Consider the following 14810-nt stretch of genomic DNA (forward strand, 5'->3'; position numbering starts at 1 on the left):
GTCGCGCCGCGCGAGGAACAGAAAAGGAGGGAAACGGCGAGGGCGGGCGAGAGAGGAGAGGAAAGTTTCCCCAGGACAACGACACAATACCCAGAGACAGAACGCTCGCATTATTTCCACTATATATCCGCCTGTCCGTATTCAATACCCGGCCGGCCGGTAGGGCATCCGACTATAAAGATATTACTTCCGAGTGTCCCCTGTATTTTCCAGGATAGAATTTCAACAGGAGGCAAAAAGGCTGGCGCGGCTGGCCGATCGGAATGTCGCGCGGCTACTCGGTGCCAGCCTCGAAGACGACCCCATGTGCATCGTATTGGAAAACGGCGAGTACGGGGATTTGAATCAATATTTGCAGAGCCACATCGCTGAAACGTCCACCGTGCACACTGCTAAGACCCTCAGGTACGGCTAATTACGATACTCCAGCGACGGGCTGATTTCCGTTCGGTTTGCCAAGCGGATCATATTGGATCCGACGGAGAGGGACGCGAGGCTTGCTTTTGTATAACATACTTCTTCCAGTAGGCATTACTGTATCTGTACGAATTACATCGAGAAGCTTTGAATTTCATTTCACCGAGGATTCTGAGGACCTCGATGTTACGAATTGTAGATACTCTGTAAATTTCGTCGGTGAATGAATCGAATTATTTTTATTAATTGGTAGCGCGTTTGTTGAAATGAAAGGTGCGGTCATTTTACACGCTGCTGTGCGCTGAAACTGTGTTCGATTTTTTAATCAAGGGGCTTGTAACGTCCACGCTGAAGCTCGCATGTTCGATCGAGAGCGGGACAACGCTGGTTATTTTTTCACGTCGTCTTGTCGCATCGCGCTGGTGACGAATGATATTCCAGCTAACGATGGCTTTCGTCACGGCGAACAATGAACCCAATTTTTGCGATTTTATCGCTAGGGGAACGTCAGTTCCAATCACGTTCGAGGCGAGTGTGGAAATACGGGATGTCCGCGAATCGGTCGAAAGTGCTCGAAATACGAGAAATCGGCTGAAAATGAGAGGTGAACGACAGAGAAGATCATCGGTGCACGTGACAGCTGTCGGCGGAGCGTGTTTTTCTCGCGCCTCCGTTTTCGGCGACCGCTGCAAGAGAAACGACCGATAGGACTCTTCCTCTCTTTGTCCCGATCAAGAAGAACGCACCACAGCGAATCAACGGGGTGGTTTGCGAACTGTGCTTCCATAATAAATATTTCTTTTTGCAATTTGCTTTTCTCACCGGGGAAAACCGCAGCTAAATTACTTAATAGTTGAAGGTATTTTAGAAATTCTGGTGGTCTATAACCGAATTTTCTCTGCAGGTAATATTTAACGAGATTGTTGTTAAGAATTAATTCCCTAATTCCTTTTAGCGCACTATCAGAAAAGGAGTAGGTATATATTCCGCATTTTGTTATACAATTCTCGGACCACCCTGTAGATGCACACGGTAGATACTGCAATTTCCGTTCGTTCATCAAGTTCCATCTACAACAGTCGATTCCGCCGGAATCTACATAGAACGAATCGCTTTGTAACTGACGAAATTAAAATCCTATTCGACCGTCGACTAAAAGCTACTTGGTTCCGTTAATTAAACCTTTAACGCGAACAGAATGAGCCCCGCATTTTTCTATGCTGCCAGTAACCATGTTTGCAAAATATCGTTTCGAACTGTTCTCCCCCCTGGTCAGTTTTCACAAGGTTGATGGAACACCTTTTCATCGAAGCAACATACAAGCGGTTTTCCATCGGTAAATAATAGTCGTATCGCCGGCCACTGATTGAAAGTTTTCATCGGTTATAGAATTCGCATAGCGGGGATTGTCTCGCAAAAGTCACCGGCGGGATCAATGGGAAATTCGCGATGCATTTTTGTCGGGGACGTAAAAATATATCGTCCCTCCTCGCGAACAAGTGCATTCAACGATATTCACGCTCCGCTGATAGGTCTGTCGCCGTGAACAAATAAATCTGTTCCAACCGCGTAATCGCGTTGATGAAAAAGTTGACCGAAAAAGAGGCGGTCTACGGCGTTGTTTTAAACGAACGGGGGTATATCCTTCGAGTCGGGTCATACATTATCCGCCATTAAACGGGCGTTCGTCGCGCGACGGCGATAAGGGAGGAATAATGACGTTACTAGCGGCCGTATTCGTAAAAAAGAGTTCACCTGAACGGCGTCGGGAACGCGCTCTACACGCACGCGTCTCCAATGGAAATGGCAAAAAGGAGGAGAAGTAAAACCGTGAAGTTTATTTCCGCGACGGGCAGTAACGAACAGGGGAACGATCGATCAGCCTGGGCTTTTGTTGTTAATGCAAATGGCCGGCCGACGTTGCGTTCCACTGTACTTTAAAGCGTCGTCATTTGCGGTATTGCCAGCCGATGCAAACGACCAGGCGGTGTATACATTACGCGATACCTGCACGTACAGTCGCGTGCACACAGACACCGAGTTTCGAGGAGCAAACTTCAGGATGGAACTCAGCCTTGGTTCTTCGTGTTGCAGTTTCGGCACATTGGTTTACATGGCCACGCAAATAGCATCCGGGATGAAACACCTCGAGGAAATGGACTTCGTGCATCGGGATCTCGCCACAAGGTAACGACAGGCGGCTTCTCATAGATTACTTTAAGGCAAACTTTGGCGATCAGTCATTCGTTCGACGATACGTACCTTGCTCTCCGCTCTACCCGAACGCGTTTTCTCGCTGCTGGGAATGATCGCTACGGGGACGGGCGCGCCTTCTCCAGGAGTCTGTCGATGGCTATGGTTGACTTAAGACTCTCAGTTACGGAAGTCTTGTGTTTAGAGATACGCTGCTATTCGGATCCAGTAGCAGACATCGGTGCACAGTGGCAAGTAGGGGAGACCGGGGCTAGTTGACTAATTTTTAACATTTCTAATTTTTATAAATAGACCATTGGTATTTTATTGACCTGTCGCACGCGAAAAGTTTACAAATTTCATTAGGTATACGGGCTTAATTTTTAAAATTGTTTTGATTCAGCCTAGGTCGTAGTTTTTATTATATTTACAGTAGTGAGACGAATATGTCAACAAACCCCGACTGCGGGGTTAGTTGACAAATATGATGGGGTTAGTTGACTCGACATTTGCTTTTCAGTTTTAACACTTTGCCTGCGAAACGCGTATGTCTACACTGTCACAGTTCCATCAATACATACGAAAGGCGTATATATACGCAGTCAATTCCATCAATATAGTATACGAAAGGCGTACATATATATCCTACGACCAACAATTTTTAATTTTCCACTCCTTCACACTGTTATTTTTTTTATTAAGTATCATCGTGTTAGATACTGTAATTATTTTCTACTTGTTTGTCATGGTCCCACAAAATATTCATGAAAACACATCAAGCAATACTTAGTGGACAAAAATTCATAAATAGTCGAAACAGAAATATTTACTTCCCGCCGACCTTTTTAGATTTTCCATTCTCACTGATAGAACTCGCAAGTTTTTGTCACGGTGACACGTTAAATGGCAAGCTGGTCATTCATCTGCTTCAATATCGCGAATCGCAGCATAATTTATAACATAAAGCAACAATTAAAGGGAATTAGTCAACTAACCTCGTTAGTCGACTAGCCCCGGTCTCCGCTAGTGTTGCGAGCAAGATAAACGAAGCTACAAACTTTTGTGAAATTAATTGATGCTTCTTACAGCTATTATTTACGCAAAGTTACGATACCTATAACCTTATAAATCCCAATGGAGTTCCTAATCGGTGCGCTTCTTACACGCTCGAGCGTCTTCAAGGCTAATGTCAAGGTTTAAGTCGCAGTTCCTACGTCATGGTGCTCCGTTAGTTTAAGGGCAGTTCCCAGCCCTTCCCAATTTCACCCAGCCCCAGCTATGATCCTCCACCCCACCGCAGCTTCGACTCAGAAACCCACGGGGACCGAAATCGCTGCCAGCTGAAGGGGACGTTGAACGTGGCAGGGCCATTAAAACAGAACAGGTGGGGCGCAGGATGGCCGGGTCACGTGTTCGAATTATTAACTCTAATCATAAACTTTAATCGTAATGCCCTCTCGGCGCAGGCGCCGCCTCCGCTGGCACATAAACGCGGTACGCGCCCGCCGCCCGATGAAATTAATTGCCTGTTGATTTATAGAAACGGGTGTCGAGCGAAACGGCCCAAAGACCGACCAGCCGACGGCAAATAAAACGGTGAATATGAAACGCCCGGCAGCCCTTTGACCCGCCACGAATTAAACGACGGAACCGCGGACCGTTTGCGCGCATTATCGGCCGCGACACGGTGCGAGGTGCTTTCCTTTTGTCGGCCGACATTGACGACATTCCAGGTCCCTGTCATTACCAATTCACGGTGACGCGGCGCGACGATCCCCCGAAATATAATATATTCCCTCGCAGTGCGTACATACCAGCTCATTAGCGATCCCGATGCGTTACGATTATTCGTAATTAATATCGTCAACAAAATGCATTACGCCGCCGGCACTTTCCGTCATTCCGGTGGCGTGTAATTGAATACGGAAAACGTTCCCGCGTTGTTCACCGACGGCGGGGGGAGATTAATTAAAGCGCGTAATAAAATTTTTAAGCGCCCCGCGCCGCGTCACCGAGCCCTGTGTTTAACCGATGGCGTAAAAAAGTTGCCGGCAAATCTACCCGCGGCCCGAGGGCCGAAGGCACTCCGCTGGGCGCGTAAAATAAAAGCCTGGTAGCTACTAAACCGTTCTGTACCCCCCTCCCCCTCTGGCCCTACCTCCTTGCCAACCCTCTCCACGGCGGGGCGCGATAAACGCCCGGTTTTACGTGCAAATCAGCGCGCAAAACTTGGAGGGACCATCGCTTTCGACGCGCCACGGAACCTTTCCGCCGCGAGCTGCTTAAAAGCGGCGCCCCCTTTGCGAGCCTCGAAACGGCCCTTCAGAATGCATCGCCGCCAGACGAAGCTCTAAAACGCGCGGAGAGCGCGAAACACCGCGATGTGGACGAAGGAATGCCTTCTGGGGAGAGAACTGTTACAGCCGCCGTGAAAGGTACTGTCGATTAAAACGCAGAGCTTCGGTACAGTCTGAGGTTCGAGGTATTATTTGATATTCTAATGTCCTCTGGTGATGAGGGACGGTAACGAACCTACAGATCCCGTAAAAAGTAACTTCCCCTTTTGCATATCTTCCTGCTTAACGTGTATTGCGGGCAGTGGCGAATTTAAGAAAAGAGGCCCGACTGACAAGCGTTCTGAGGGGATCATTTTTCCGAAAAATGAAGAGGTAACGTAAAATGGGGGAACATTGGCAGGTTTTTGACACATTTTGTTATATAATGCAAAAATTAAAATGTTTACAGTTCTGCCCTCCTGAGTTAAACTGTCCTATCTAGCATTTTTTCATTTTTTCAGATATGTTGAAATATTTGAAGTTCCACACGTATTTTACCTTTTAAGTAAAATTAGAAAACTCTACGTGCTTCGTAAAGGTTTATAAACAGTATAATGTATTTAACCTAACTTCTTTCCAAATGGTTATAATATCCTATCTAAAACAATTAATCAATTGGTACGGTAATAATACATCACCTTCCGGTTCACCTATTACAGAAAATGATATCAGGCTGTTACGAAATAATGACAACATGTTTTAATTTGAACGAAGGGAAATAAGGACGGTACGAAGTAAATGATAAAACTTCAGTTTTCTTGGTTGTTTCAAAATGTTAGATAGGACATTTAAACTAAAGAAGGCAGAGTTGCTTTAAGTATCCTATCATAACATTGCGTGTTTCGTGATTGTACTACAAGTGTTAAAATGCATAAAATTTTTGTCATTTTCTTCTTGTATGTAATTTTAATTGGACTAGTAAAATTATTCTTCAATAAATACTAAAATCGGAAACAAATGTATTTTGTATTTATGCTGCTATTTTTGAATGACTTAACACTATTCGTACCAGACCTGTCAATTTGACCGCTTTCAAACTTTGGCGTACATTTTCCCATGTACAACGTTATCACATCGCTATTTATCTTTACGACTTTTCTTAAAATATGTATACAATGAATTTTTCAGTATTTACTTCGACTCTTATTTACTTGTTTCCGAGAAATATATTATGTAGCCTGTCCAACCTACCGCGACCGGTCAATTTGACCGGTCGAAAGATTTATCATATTTACTCTGCTAAACCTATATAATCGGTAGAAAAGAAATGCTATCTGAACGTGGCATGTCCAACTGGAAACGGAACGAGCCTCTTTATTACATTATTCTGAAGGAGACGCTATCAAGTTACGCACGTGAATTGTTGAAATAATGTTTCATAGCAGGAGTGTACCCCACAAGCCGAAACGTCACAGGGGCAAGACGAATCCCCAAACCCCTCCAAGAAACCTTACTTTTAGGTTATTTGTCCATATCCGCGGTCTGTCGCGATTTGTTTTGTTTACATTCTTCGTTACACAACGGACATTGTTAAAGGCCATTGAGCAGCGCGACCTCCCTCCGGCTTCCATTAGTACGCAGATCGCAGAGTTGAGTGACACAGTTGAATTTTATAACGCGAAGAGAGCATCGCGGTATAAAATTTCTGAAGTGTTTGCATTTGCATTTCAGATACACACGTACGCAAAACTTGCCAAGTAAGATATTGTAAAGATAACAGAACTACAAAAATGTGTTCGAAATACAAGAAATACGTGTGCGGCAAATGTACATTTGAGAGCTTAATAATTTGTAGAAAATGCAGTCCAGACGAACAAGTATATAAACAGACAGAAAAATGAATAAATAAATGAAAGAAACAATATGACTACCGTTTATTTATGATTTCTTTTCAAGTGTATAATTAAACTGAAAAAAAAAATTATTTTGTTATTTGGTTAATGTTGTTTCATTTATTATTACGTTCAGTACCAAATTAACTACTATCTACGTTCGATTGTAAAAAATATAACTCTTTTTCGAGGACCGGTCATTTGACCGGTCACGGTAGGAATAGGTATACATGAAGTGTTGGTACGAATAGTGTTAATACATGTTAAATTTTATCGAGATATTTTTTTACTTTCATGTCAAATGGATTTAAAGGACAGCCCCATGTAGCCACCGCCAACATTGTATTTACTATAACTTTTTCTTCATCAGCGCTTAAAGTAGTTGGATGCCCCACACGCTTGGTACAAGAACGTTTCAAATGCTTTTGAATAGTACCTCTACTTATATTATATTTTTGACTAGCTTGCTGTTGAGACATTCCAGTTCTAACATCAGCTAAAGCTTTATCAAGATCGGAATCTACAAATGCTTTATACTTCCCGGTAGTCGCTGTATAAGATCTAGGCATTATTGCGATCTAATGTTATTAATAATATAACGTATAACGTAACAAAGTTATCTATTTGACAGGCGATTATTGGATATATAACCGCAAACGTTGAAACAATTGAGTACCTAAAATCTCGATCTCGAATGCGACTTTTACATGTTCATGCGTATAGGTGCCAATGTAACCCCGGCATGTGCCAATGTTATCCCCAGCTGCCAATGTTCCCCCATTTTACTGTAGTTTAATAAAAACGAGCTAAGTGTAGTACTACAGGTAAAACAAATACAGTGTTTGGATAAGATCATAATTTTCTCTTCTTTTTTTTGAAGATGGGGCCTTGGGGGGCATTCTAGGCAGGGGCCCATGTGGCAACTGCTCATCGGCCGCTCGTTAAATCCGCCACTGCTTGTCTGACAAATTAGAAATGTTGATGCGCAGAGTGACGCAGGGGTTGTAGCTTTTTTGATAAGCAGGCTTCGAGCATGTCGACCTTGTGCCAGTCGTCGGTGTATAGGGGATACTTTTATCAGATTACTCTGATCCTGTCAGAAAAGCTCGACAACGGTCCTTTAAGCACGTCTGCTATCGACAAAGCGGCCCTGCATGCTTAGTGACAGTACAGGGGAGCCTAAATAATCCGCTCGACCTCGAAGACGGATTATCTGGCGAAATCTACTCTACTTTTCTTGTAGCTGCGAAAGCGATTCCGTGGACGCAAGGGTCGCAGGTTACAAGGGAGAGTTCGGGCGACGGCGGGAGCCAAATGGAAAAGGAATTAACTGCCTAGAGATGGAATGAAACTTCTGCGTGTTTATTCGCTCGTACGCGCGGAGTCGTGAATATTGAAAAAGTTAGCGCTACTTATGCGGGTCAGCTGAAAAAAAAATACATGAACGGGCGCAGCCGTTAGCGCGCCAGCTGTCGTAATAAAAAAAATGATGAGAATATACGATGGAAGGGATCGGGGGCTTGTTGCAGAAACTGCTTGGTGAGCCGTGGTCATACGGTGAAAGTGTCGGATCTGAGCTCCGGAAGAAGCGCTTACGCAGCTGACTACTTCCGAGTCGAGGGTCGACCTCCATTGCCCATTCGGTGGATGGCCTGGGAATCCATGCTTATGGTGAGTTGCTAATTATTACAGTGGACGGCAAAGTCTGGGATTTTCTTTTCTACTTTTACGTTTCGTCCTCGTAGTATTACGTAGTATCAAGTTTCGTAGCTTAATGTTGTAAGCTCTTGAATTTCGACGAAAATGAACCAATCTATCAATCTCTATTCTTTGGGAATTCTTAGAGGTGGATTTCGTCGCCATACTTATTACAAACACTTATGTTCCTTTTCGCGTGATTTTGGACCCCGATTGACCGTTGCAAGATTAGATTTAGAGGGTAGGAATCTATTATATAAATAGGGAATCAGAAGCAGTGGCGCACCCAGAGGGGGATGAGGCCAAAGGGCCTTGCCGCCCCCCAAAGAAAATGAAAAGCGAGATCAATGTAACCGCGACTTAAGTAATTCAAGAGCTTTGTAAAAGGGAAGGAAACTGATTTTTATTCTTTAAATAATTTTTATAATCGTCTAATGAATTTTATTAAATTTTCATTAAATATATTTTCTTCCGTTCAACTCGGCTCCCCGAAGATGAAATCCTGAGTGCGCCACTGATCAGAAGAGTTCGCATTACCTACACTGTCTACACTTGAATAAAAAATTTGATAGATTTTTCTCTGCGGAATTTTATAACTTTCAGACTCTATACCTCGGTTAGTGTCGCACTGTGAGGAACGAATTAAGTTTCCTCACAGTGGAAGCCGCGAAACAAATTGTAAACGCTTTTTGTCCAGAAGCACGGTAGACGGGGAAAAACGAAGCAAACGCGATCGAATGGTTTTATTTCGTACCGCTTCGGTCAGTGATGTTTAAATGGACCGTGGCTGCGCATCCACGCGATGAAACTCGGTTTGGTTTTCGTGTATGCCCGTTGCCCGTTGTTTTCCCCCGCGCTCGAAATCAAAGCCTCGGTTTTCGCACTCGTGCCCACCGTCGGTTCAATCCCCCCCTCAATATTTGCCTCCACGTTGATCCCCGTTTTCGGTAACTTAAAACAACAGCAATCATCGTTTAATGGATGGCTTTCATACGCGCCTCGACTTGCAACCTAACCCTATATCTCCCATGATCCATTTTAACCCTCCTCCTCACTCTCGAACCCATCCACGCTGATCCACGTGGCTCTCGAGATACTCGAAGCGAATTCAAACAGTTTGGAGGGAGTTAAGACGAGCGGGAATGGATTAACGCGATTTAGGCGACTAACAACGTGAAACATTCCCTTTTTAACGAGAATTCGTACAAACTATAATTTTCATAACAGTTCAATTTACTTAACTATTGACACACTCTGCTACTCTTCTGCAACGCCAAAGGGGAGGAAAGTAACGTGTCAATCTCAATCAAATCGTCCTCCAAGATCCCTGCGATGCCCCCGAAGTGTACCAGCATAGTCGTGATCCGTGAGTTGCATGTTCGATGAAAGTAAAGCGACTAATAACCGTAAATATCTAATGTGGCGTGTGGGAATCTTCCGCGACTTCCCTGTAGCTGTAGCAAAAATGATTCCGGCGTAACAGGGCCGCCGGAATCCTGCATAATTCACGAAGCGGCAGATCCTAACAATTTTTGTTCTCTTCCTTCGCCGTGGTATTCCGGCGAATTGGGGCCGATAGTTATCGCGTCGTTTTCCCAAAGAAATATGAAACGAATTAGTATCCGCGGTCCTGGGCTCTCGCTCGGGAATGAAGTCTCGGAACTACGTATTCCACGTAGCGCCGCGGCCACGGTTAAATTTATTGGCAGCGCACGTTATGCCAGTATATCAGTGTAACGAATGGGGGCGAGTTTCGCGCTGGACGACGTATTTTATACGGCGTATCCTGTTTTTAATTTCTCGTTCCCGCGGCCGTCGATATCGGTCTGTCGATCCGCGAAACCGCGAAGCGTCAGCCCGCCAGAACTGTCTGCGGTCGCGCGGCATTAGCGAGCAGAGAGCTTCCACGTTGTTCCGCGGCCCGCGTCATCGCTAGTACCGTGAAAGTCCCAGGCGGGGTCGATCCACCCCCGTCTAGGGCTACGCTCCGAGCGTCCAATGAATTTTTCCTGCTCGACAGCTCCGTGCAGCTTCAAGCTCAAGAAGTTCGGTAACTCGGGAATTCTGATTTTTCCGAGTCGGTGCGGATTTGTAGAATATTTAATATTTATCCCATTATTCCGAGTTTAAAACGGAAATATCATTACACCGTATGTCTACTAATTATCTGAACAGCATGGCTCGGAGATTAAAAGTCGGGCAATCAGATTTCATTATTTCTAGATTGAATTTCTTTCCCAGAGGGGATACAGTGCAATTTGCCGAGGACAAGCCCGCGCGAGGGCGTTCGCCTTCTCGTACCTACCTAGCCGTCCCGCTCTGAGGTCCGAAATGTCGATCGACTTATCAGCGGGGGCCATTACCATCGGAAATCGCGTATGAATGAAATCCGTGCAGCGGCAAATTGATAGCTAAATGGTAATTCGACTAAATGGGAAACGAGCGGGCGATATAGTATTTTGCCCGGTCGTTCCCGCAGTCATTCCAAATTGACTGCCCCGTTAATGTTTCATTATTGCCATCGTTTATCCGAGCTACGCCATTGTGCTGCGTTAATGAAACGGGCACGGCCCGAGCCGTGGGCCCGCGCGGGCGCGAAACGACGCTTCAAGAATTATACGGAATTAGCGTCGATTTAATGATTTAACGGTAGACTTTATTAAGTTGAACACCGGGGCGCGAACTAATGTCGCGCGATTGGCTGTCGTAAAGTTTACGACAGCGAGCGGGCGAGCTCGACTTTGCGCACCGCCCCCATATTCCACTCAATACTCGGTCAACTAAATGAATAATGAAGAAAGGCTCTCGGCCGGCGACCGAATTTCCCTCTGCAATTATCGAGTAATAAAAGGAGAATGTAGAATAATAGAAGCTGGCTCGATCGAGCCAAAGTAATTGCAATTAAACCGGGGGTAGGTATTTGAAAATAGCGCGGAGCGAGTGGAATACAAAGGGGGACACTGATGACGAACTTGCCCCATTGATATTTGAATATGTTAATGAAAATGTATTTACCGCGAGGCGAGGTAATAAAACATTTAACGAACACTCTCCTGGCAGGAGCTTTGTGCGCTGTTGAAGTAATTAAGTTCCGTTTATGAGAAATCTTGATTCAATGTGACGTTGAACCTTTAATTATGACGCCGCAGCTCCGAGCTAATTAGGCATCGAAAGTAACGCCCGCGTACCCGCTCCAGTTTACAAGGGAGTGCGTTTATAAGGTCCCCAGGACACGCGTGATCCGTACACTCGCTGGCAGCCAGCGCAGTCTTCGCCGGGACGTAGTAGTTCGCGGAAATTACGTAACTAAAGCACTTAAGTTGGAGTAATTTCTCGTCAAGCAACGATACCACCTGCCGCGCTCCTCGGCTCCCGTAAATCGGTTCTAACTTCGAATGCCACCTGTGCGGCAAGGTGTCGAGGAACTCGTCTTCCATCCGTTGCCATCTCTGTTCCCTGTTACCTGCTTCTCCCCCTTCATCGATAGCAACGTAGAATCAAGAACGAACCGTCGAATTCTCGCTACTTTATTTCCGACTTGAATATGCAGATTAATTAGCAACGAATCGAACGCCACTTTCTTCTGGTAATTTTCACTGGGGAACTTAAGAACCGCTCGAGAGTGTTGTGTTACATTTCCGAAACGGTTCCTACGTAAATCGGTTTTTCCAAGGAGAGTTACGCGCGTGCCAGCCGAGGGAGCCGCAAGACGCGTCACTGTCAATGCGGAGGAAAGGGTAAAGACGTGTAACCGTTTCACGGTGGTGCATTCGCGCCTGAACTTCTCGTCGAACTCGACGGGGCGCGCACAGTTTCCATAAATTACTTCGCTACACTCGAGACTTAAGTTCCGCGTCGCGCCTGGATCCCCCTGCTGTATTCCGCCGAAGCTTTTCCTACTCGCGACAGCCAACCATCGATCGTTATTCCACGTTTCACGGGTTGTTGTCTGGTTAGCCGGCTCATCTGTGCCGCGGTGACGCGTTAGAGGGAATTCAATCTTTTCCGCTCGGTGGTAAATGTCCGATTAGGAGGACGCGCTTCCTCTTCGGAGTTCCAGCTGTATTCCATTTTGCGTATCGTTACTGTTTCGTGATGACGCTGCATTGCGGTGTGTAGGATGGTGCGGTTGAAATTGCATAAGTAATCGCGGGAGTATTGTTCTTATTAATAGGTGGAGATCAGTATAATACGTTCATGTACGTATGTTGTTCCCTTTTCATCCTGCTTCGGTTTACAATCAGTATTCGCATTTTATAGATCACAAGCTGACTCGTTACCCGGTTTCACCCGGGAAGCATTTATTATATTTGGAAAATAAAAATAGCATAAACAAAAGAAATAAATAGCCTATAATCTAATCCAGGACGTATGTAATGTATATTCAAAATTTAATTGAAATTCGTTCAGCCGTTTAGGCGTGAAAGAAGGACAAACAAACAGACAACGTTTCACTTTTATATATTAGTAAGGATTGTGTAAGTAGATGTGAATTGTTGAGTTTCGGTGTTGCGTCTTGTGACATTTTGTTTTAAACGATTTTATTCAGCTTCGATCCCCTGCTTGGTTGTTTGTATGTTTGCTTGATGTATACATGGTTCAAATATGGCAACTCAAATTTAACTCAACTTCCAACTATCCAATTGTCTCGGAACTTTGCAGCGTGCGTAGTTTGGATGATAGTACAATATTAAAAAAAAAATAACCCTAAGCGGGTGAAAATATTACCCAGTCATCAATAAATATAACCCATAACCATGAACCCAAACGACTTGAAATCAGACACTCGCGTTCTTTACGGATATGACAAAAGGCCGCTGCGTTCGGGACGCTAGTCGCATCGCGATTACCGAAAATACACAATTTATCGAGAAATAATCCGTCACGTATGTACGAGTAGTGAAACTAAAACTTTGCAGGCGTTCGTAGTATATCACCATCGAAATTGTAGTACAAGAAAATAATTATTTTTTAGTGGCAGTACTCAGCAATAAGAGATATTTGTATAGAAGTTTAAGCTGTGAAATTTAAATCCACAAACACTAAAAACTAGAAAATAAAGAATATATAAACAAATAATTATGTCAAACGATTTTATTAAAAACGCACTTAAAACTAAATTAAAATGTACTAAAAACTTAAAAATAATTATTTTCTTGTACTACAATTTCGGTGGTGTTTTTTCACATTAAATGATTCACTTTAAATCTTCGTGGTCACACCTTCTTATAATTACAAGTTGGTCAGACGGGGTTCACTGTACCCCAGCGTCATTTTTTGAGTTACCATTTTCGTATTTTTGAATCTTTTAACTTTTCACTGATAATTGTACGTTCGTAATACTTATACACTCATGGTCTAATAGTCTTTTTCTAGAAATGTAAATTTGAAATGATAAAACTTGTAGTTGAAAATCAGCGATTTTCCACGGTTGTGGGGAAAAGGGTTTTTTTAATATTTTTAAAAAATTTATTCTTGCGATAAATCCCCTTTGGAAGTCGTATAGACACGACATTTTAACTCGAAAATTATTCTTGGGGTACAATAGAGCCCGTGTGACCATGGTTAATTTGGTTTTTAGTGCATTTTTTAATAAAATCGTTTAACATAAAATTTATTTTTATTATATACGCAAAACATTTGTAACACTTTATTTACAACTGTATCGGTATAACGAGTATGTTGAGTAATTCCGAATACCTACATGCCTTGTTCTGTAGGCATCCAATTCAGATCTGTTCCATTTTATCATTCTTGGATAATGATTTATCACGCTACTCTTTTGCGAGCATACACTCGGTGTAGTCAAGTTATAAGCCGACGTTGTGCGTCGTTGTTTATTTAACGAACCGTTTCGTGATATTTCACGGCAATCAGGGAAGACACACGTTGAAGAGCGACGTCTGGTCTTTCGCGGTGATGCTCTGGGAGATCCTGACTTTCGCGAGAGAACAGCCATTCGAGGAGCTTCCTGACCATCGCATCGTCGAGAATGCGACTTACTTTTACCAGGAGGACGAGAGAAGGGTGAGTATTCGTTGATATCCTTCTTTCATTTTCCTCGCATACTTAACTTAATGCACGCGGCGAATAGCTCGCATTAAATGCCCTCTAAACCTTTCACCACGATGAATGCTGCCATTTGCACCGTCTTTCAAGCCTTCGACTACTCTTCTCTCATTTTTACGACTCCCCCCACCAACGGGTCCTCATTAGAAATGACGGATAATTCCATCACCCCCACCTACAGGGACATTGAATTCAATTGGGCAATATAATTGAACGAGAAACTTTCAACTAAAAATGATGTCACTTAACGACTTGCTTCCTTATT

At 44.0% G+C, this 14810-nt stretch overlaps 1 protein-coding gene and 1 long non-coding RNA gene across 6 annotated transcripts in view; one reads left to right on the top strand and one right to left on the bottom strand.

The window, feature by feature from the left end:
• The window catches only part of Ddr (discoidin domain-containing receptor 2), a 225705-nt gene that overhangs the window by 203094 nt on the left and 7801 nt on the right, over window positions 1-14810 (top strand). For all 5 annotated transcript variants that reach the window (XM_076826826.1, XM_076826815.1, XM_076826854.1 and 2 more), the window contains 4 exons: window positions 214-405; window positions 2512-2604; window positions 8308-8449; window positions 14354-14503. In XM_076826826.1, the coding sequence (XP_076682941.1) occupies window positions 214-405; window positions 2512-2604; window positions 8308-8449; window positions 14354-14503 (577 nt within the window). The remainder of the gene's footprint in view (window positions 1-213; window positions 406-2511; window positions 2605-8307; window positions 8450-14353; window positions 14504-14810) is intronic.
• LOC143376821 (uncharacterized) overlaps window positions 1-14810 on the bottom strand; it is an 80133-nt gene that overhangs the window by 56148 nt on the left and 9175 nt on the right. The gene's annotated exons all lie outside the window — the stretch shown is intronic.

Source organism: Andrena cerasifolii, chromosome 1 (assembly GCF_050908995.1).
Source record: "Andrena cerasifolii isolate SP2316 chromosome 1, iyAndCera1_principal, whole genome shotgun sequence".
Taxonomy (NCBI): domain Eukaryota; kingdom Metazoa; phylum Arthropoda; class Insecta; order Hymenoptera; family Andrenidae; genus Andrena; species Andrena cerasifolii.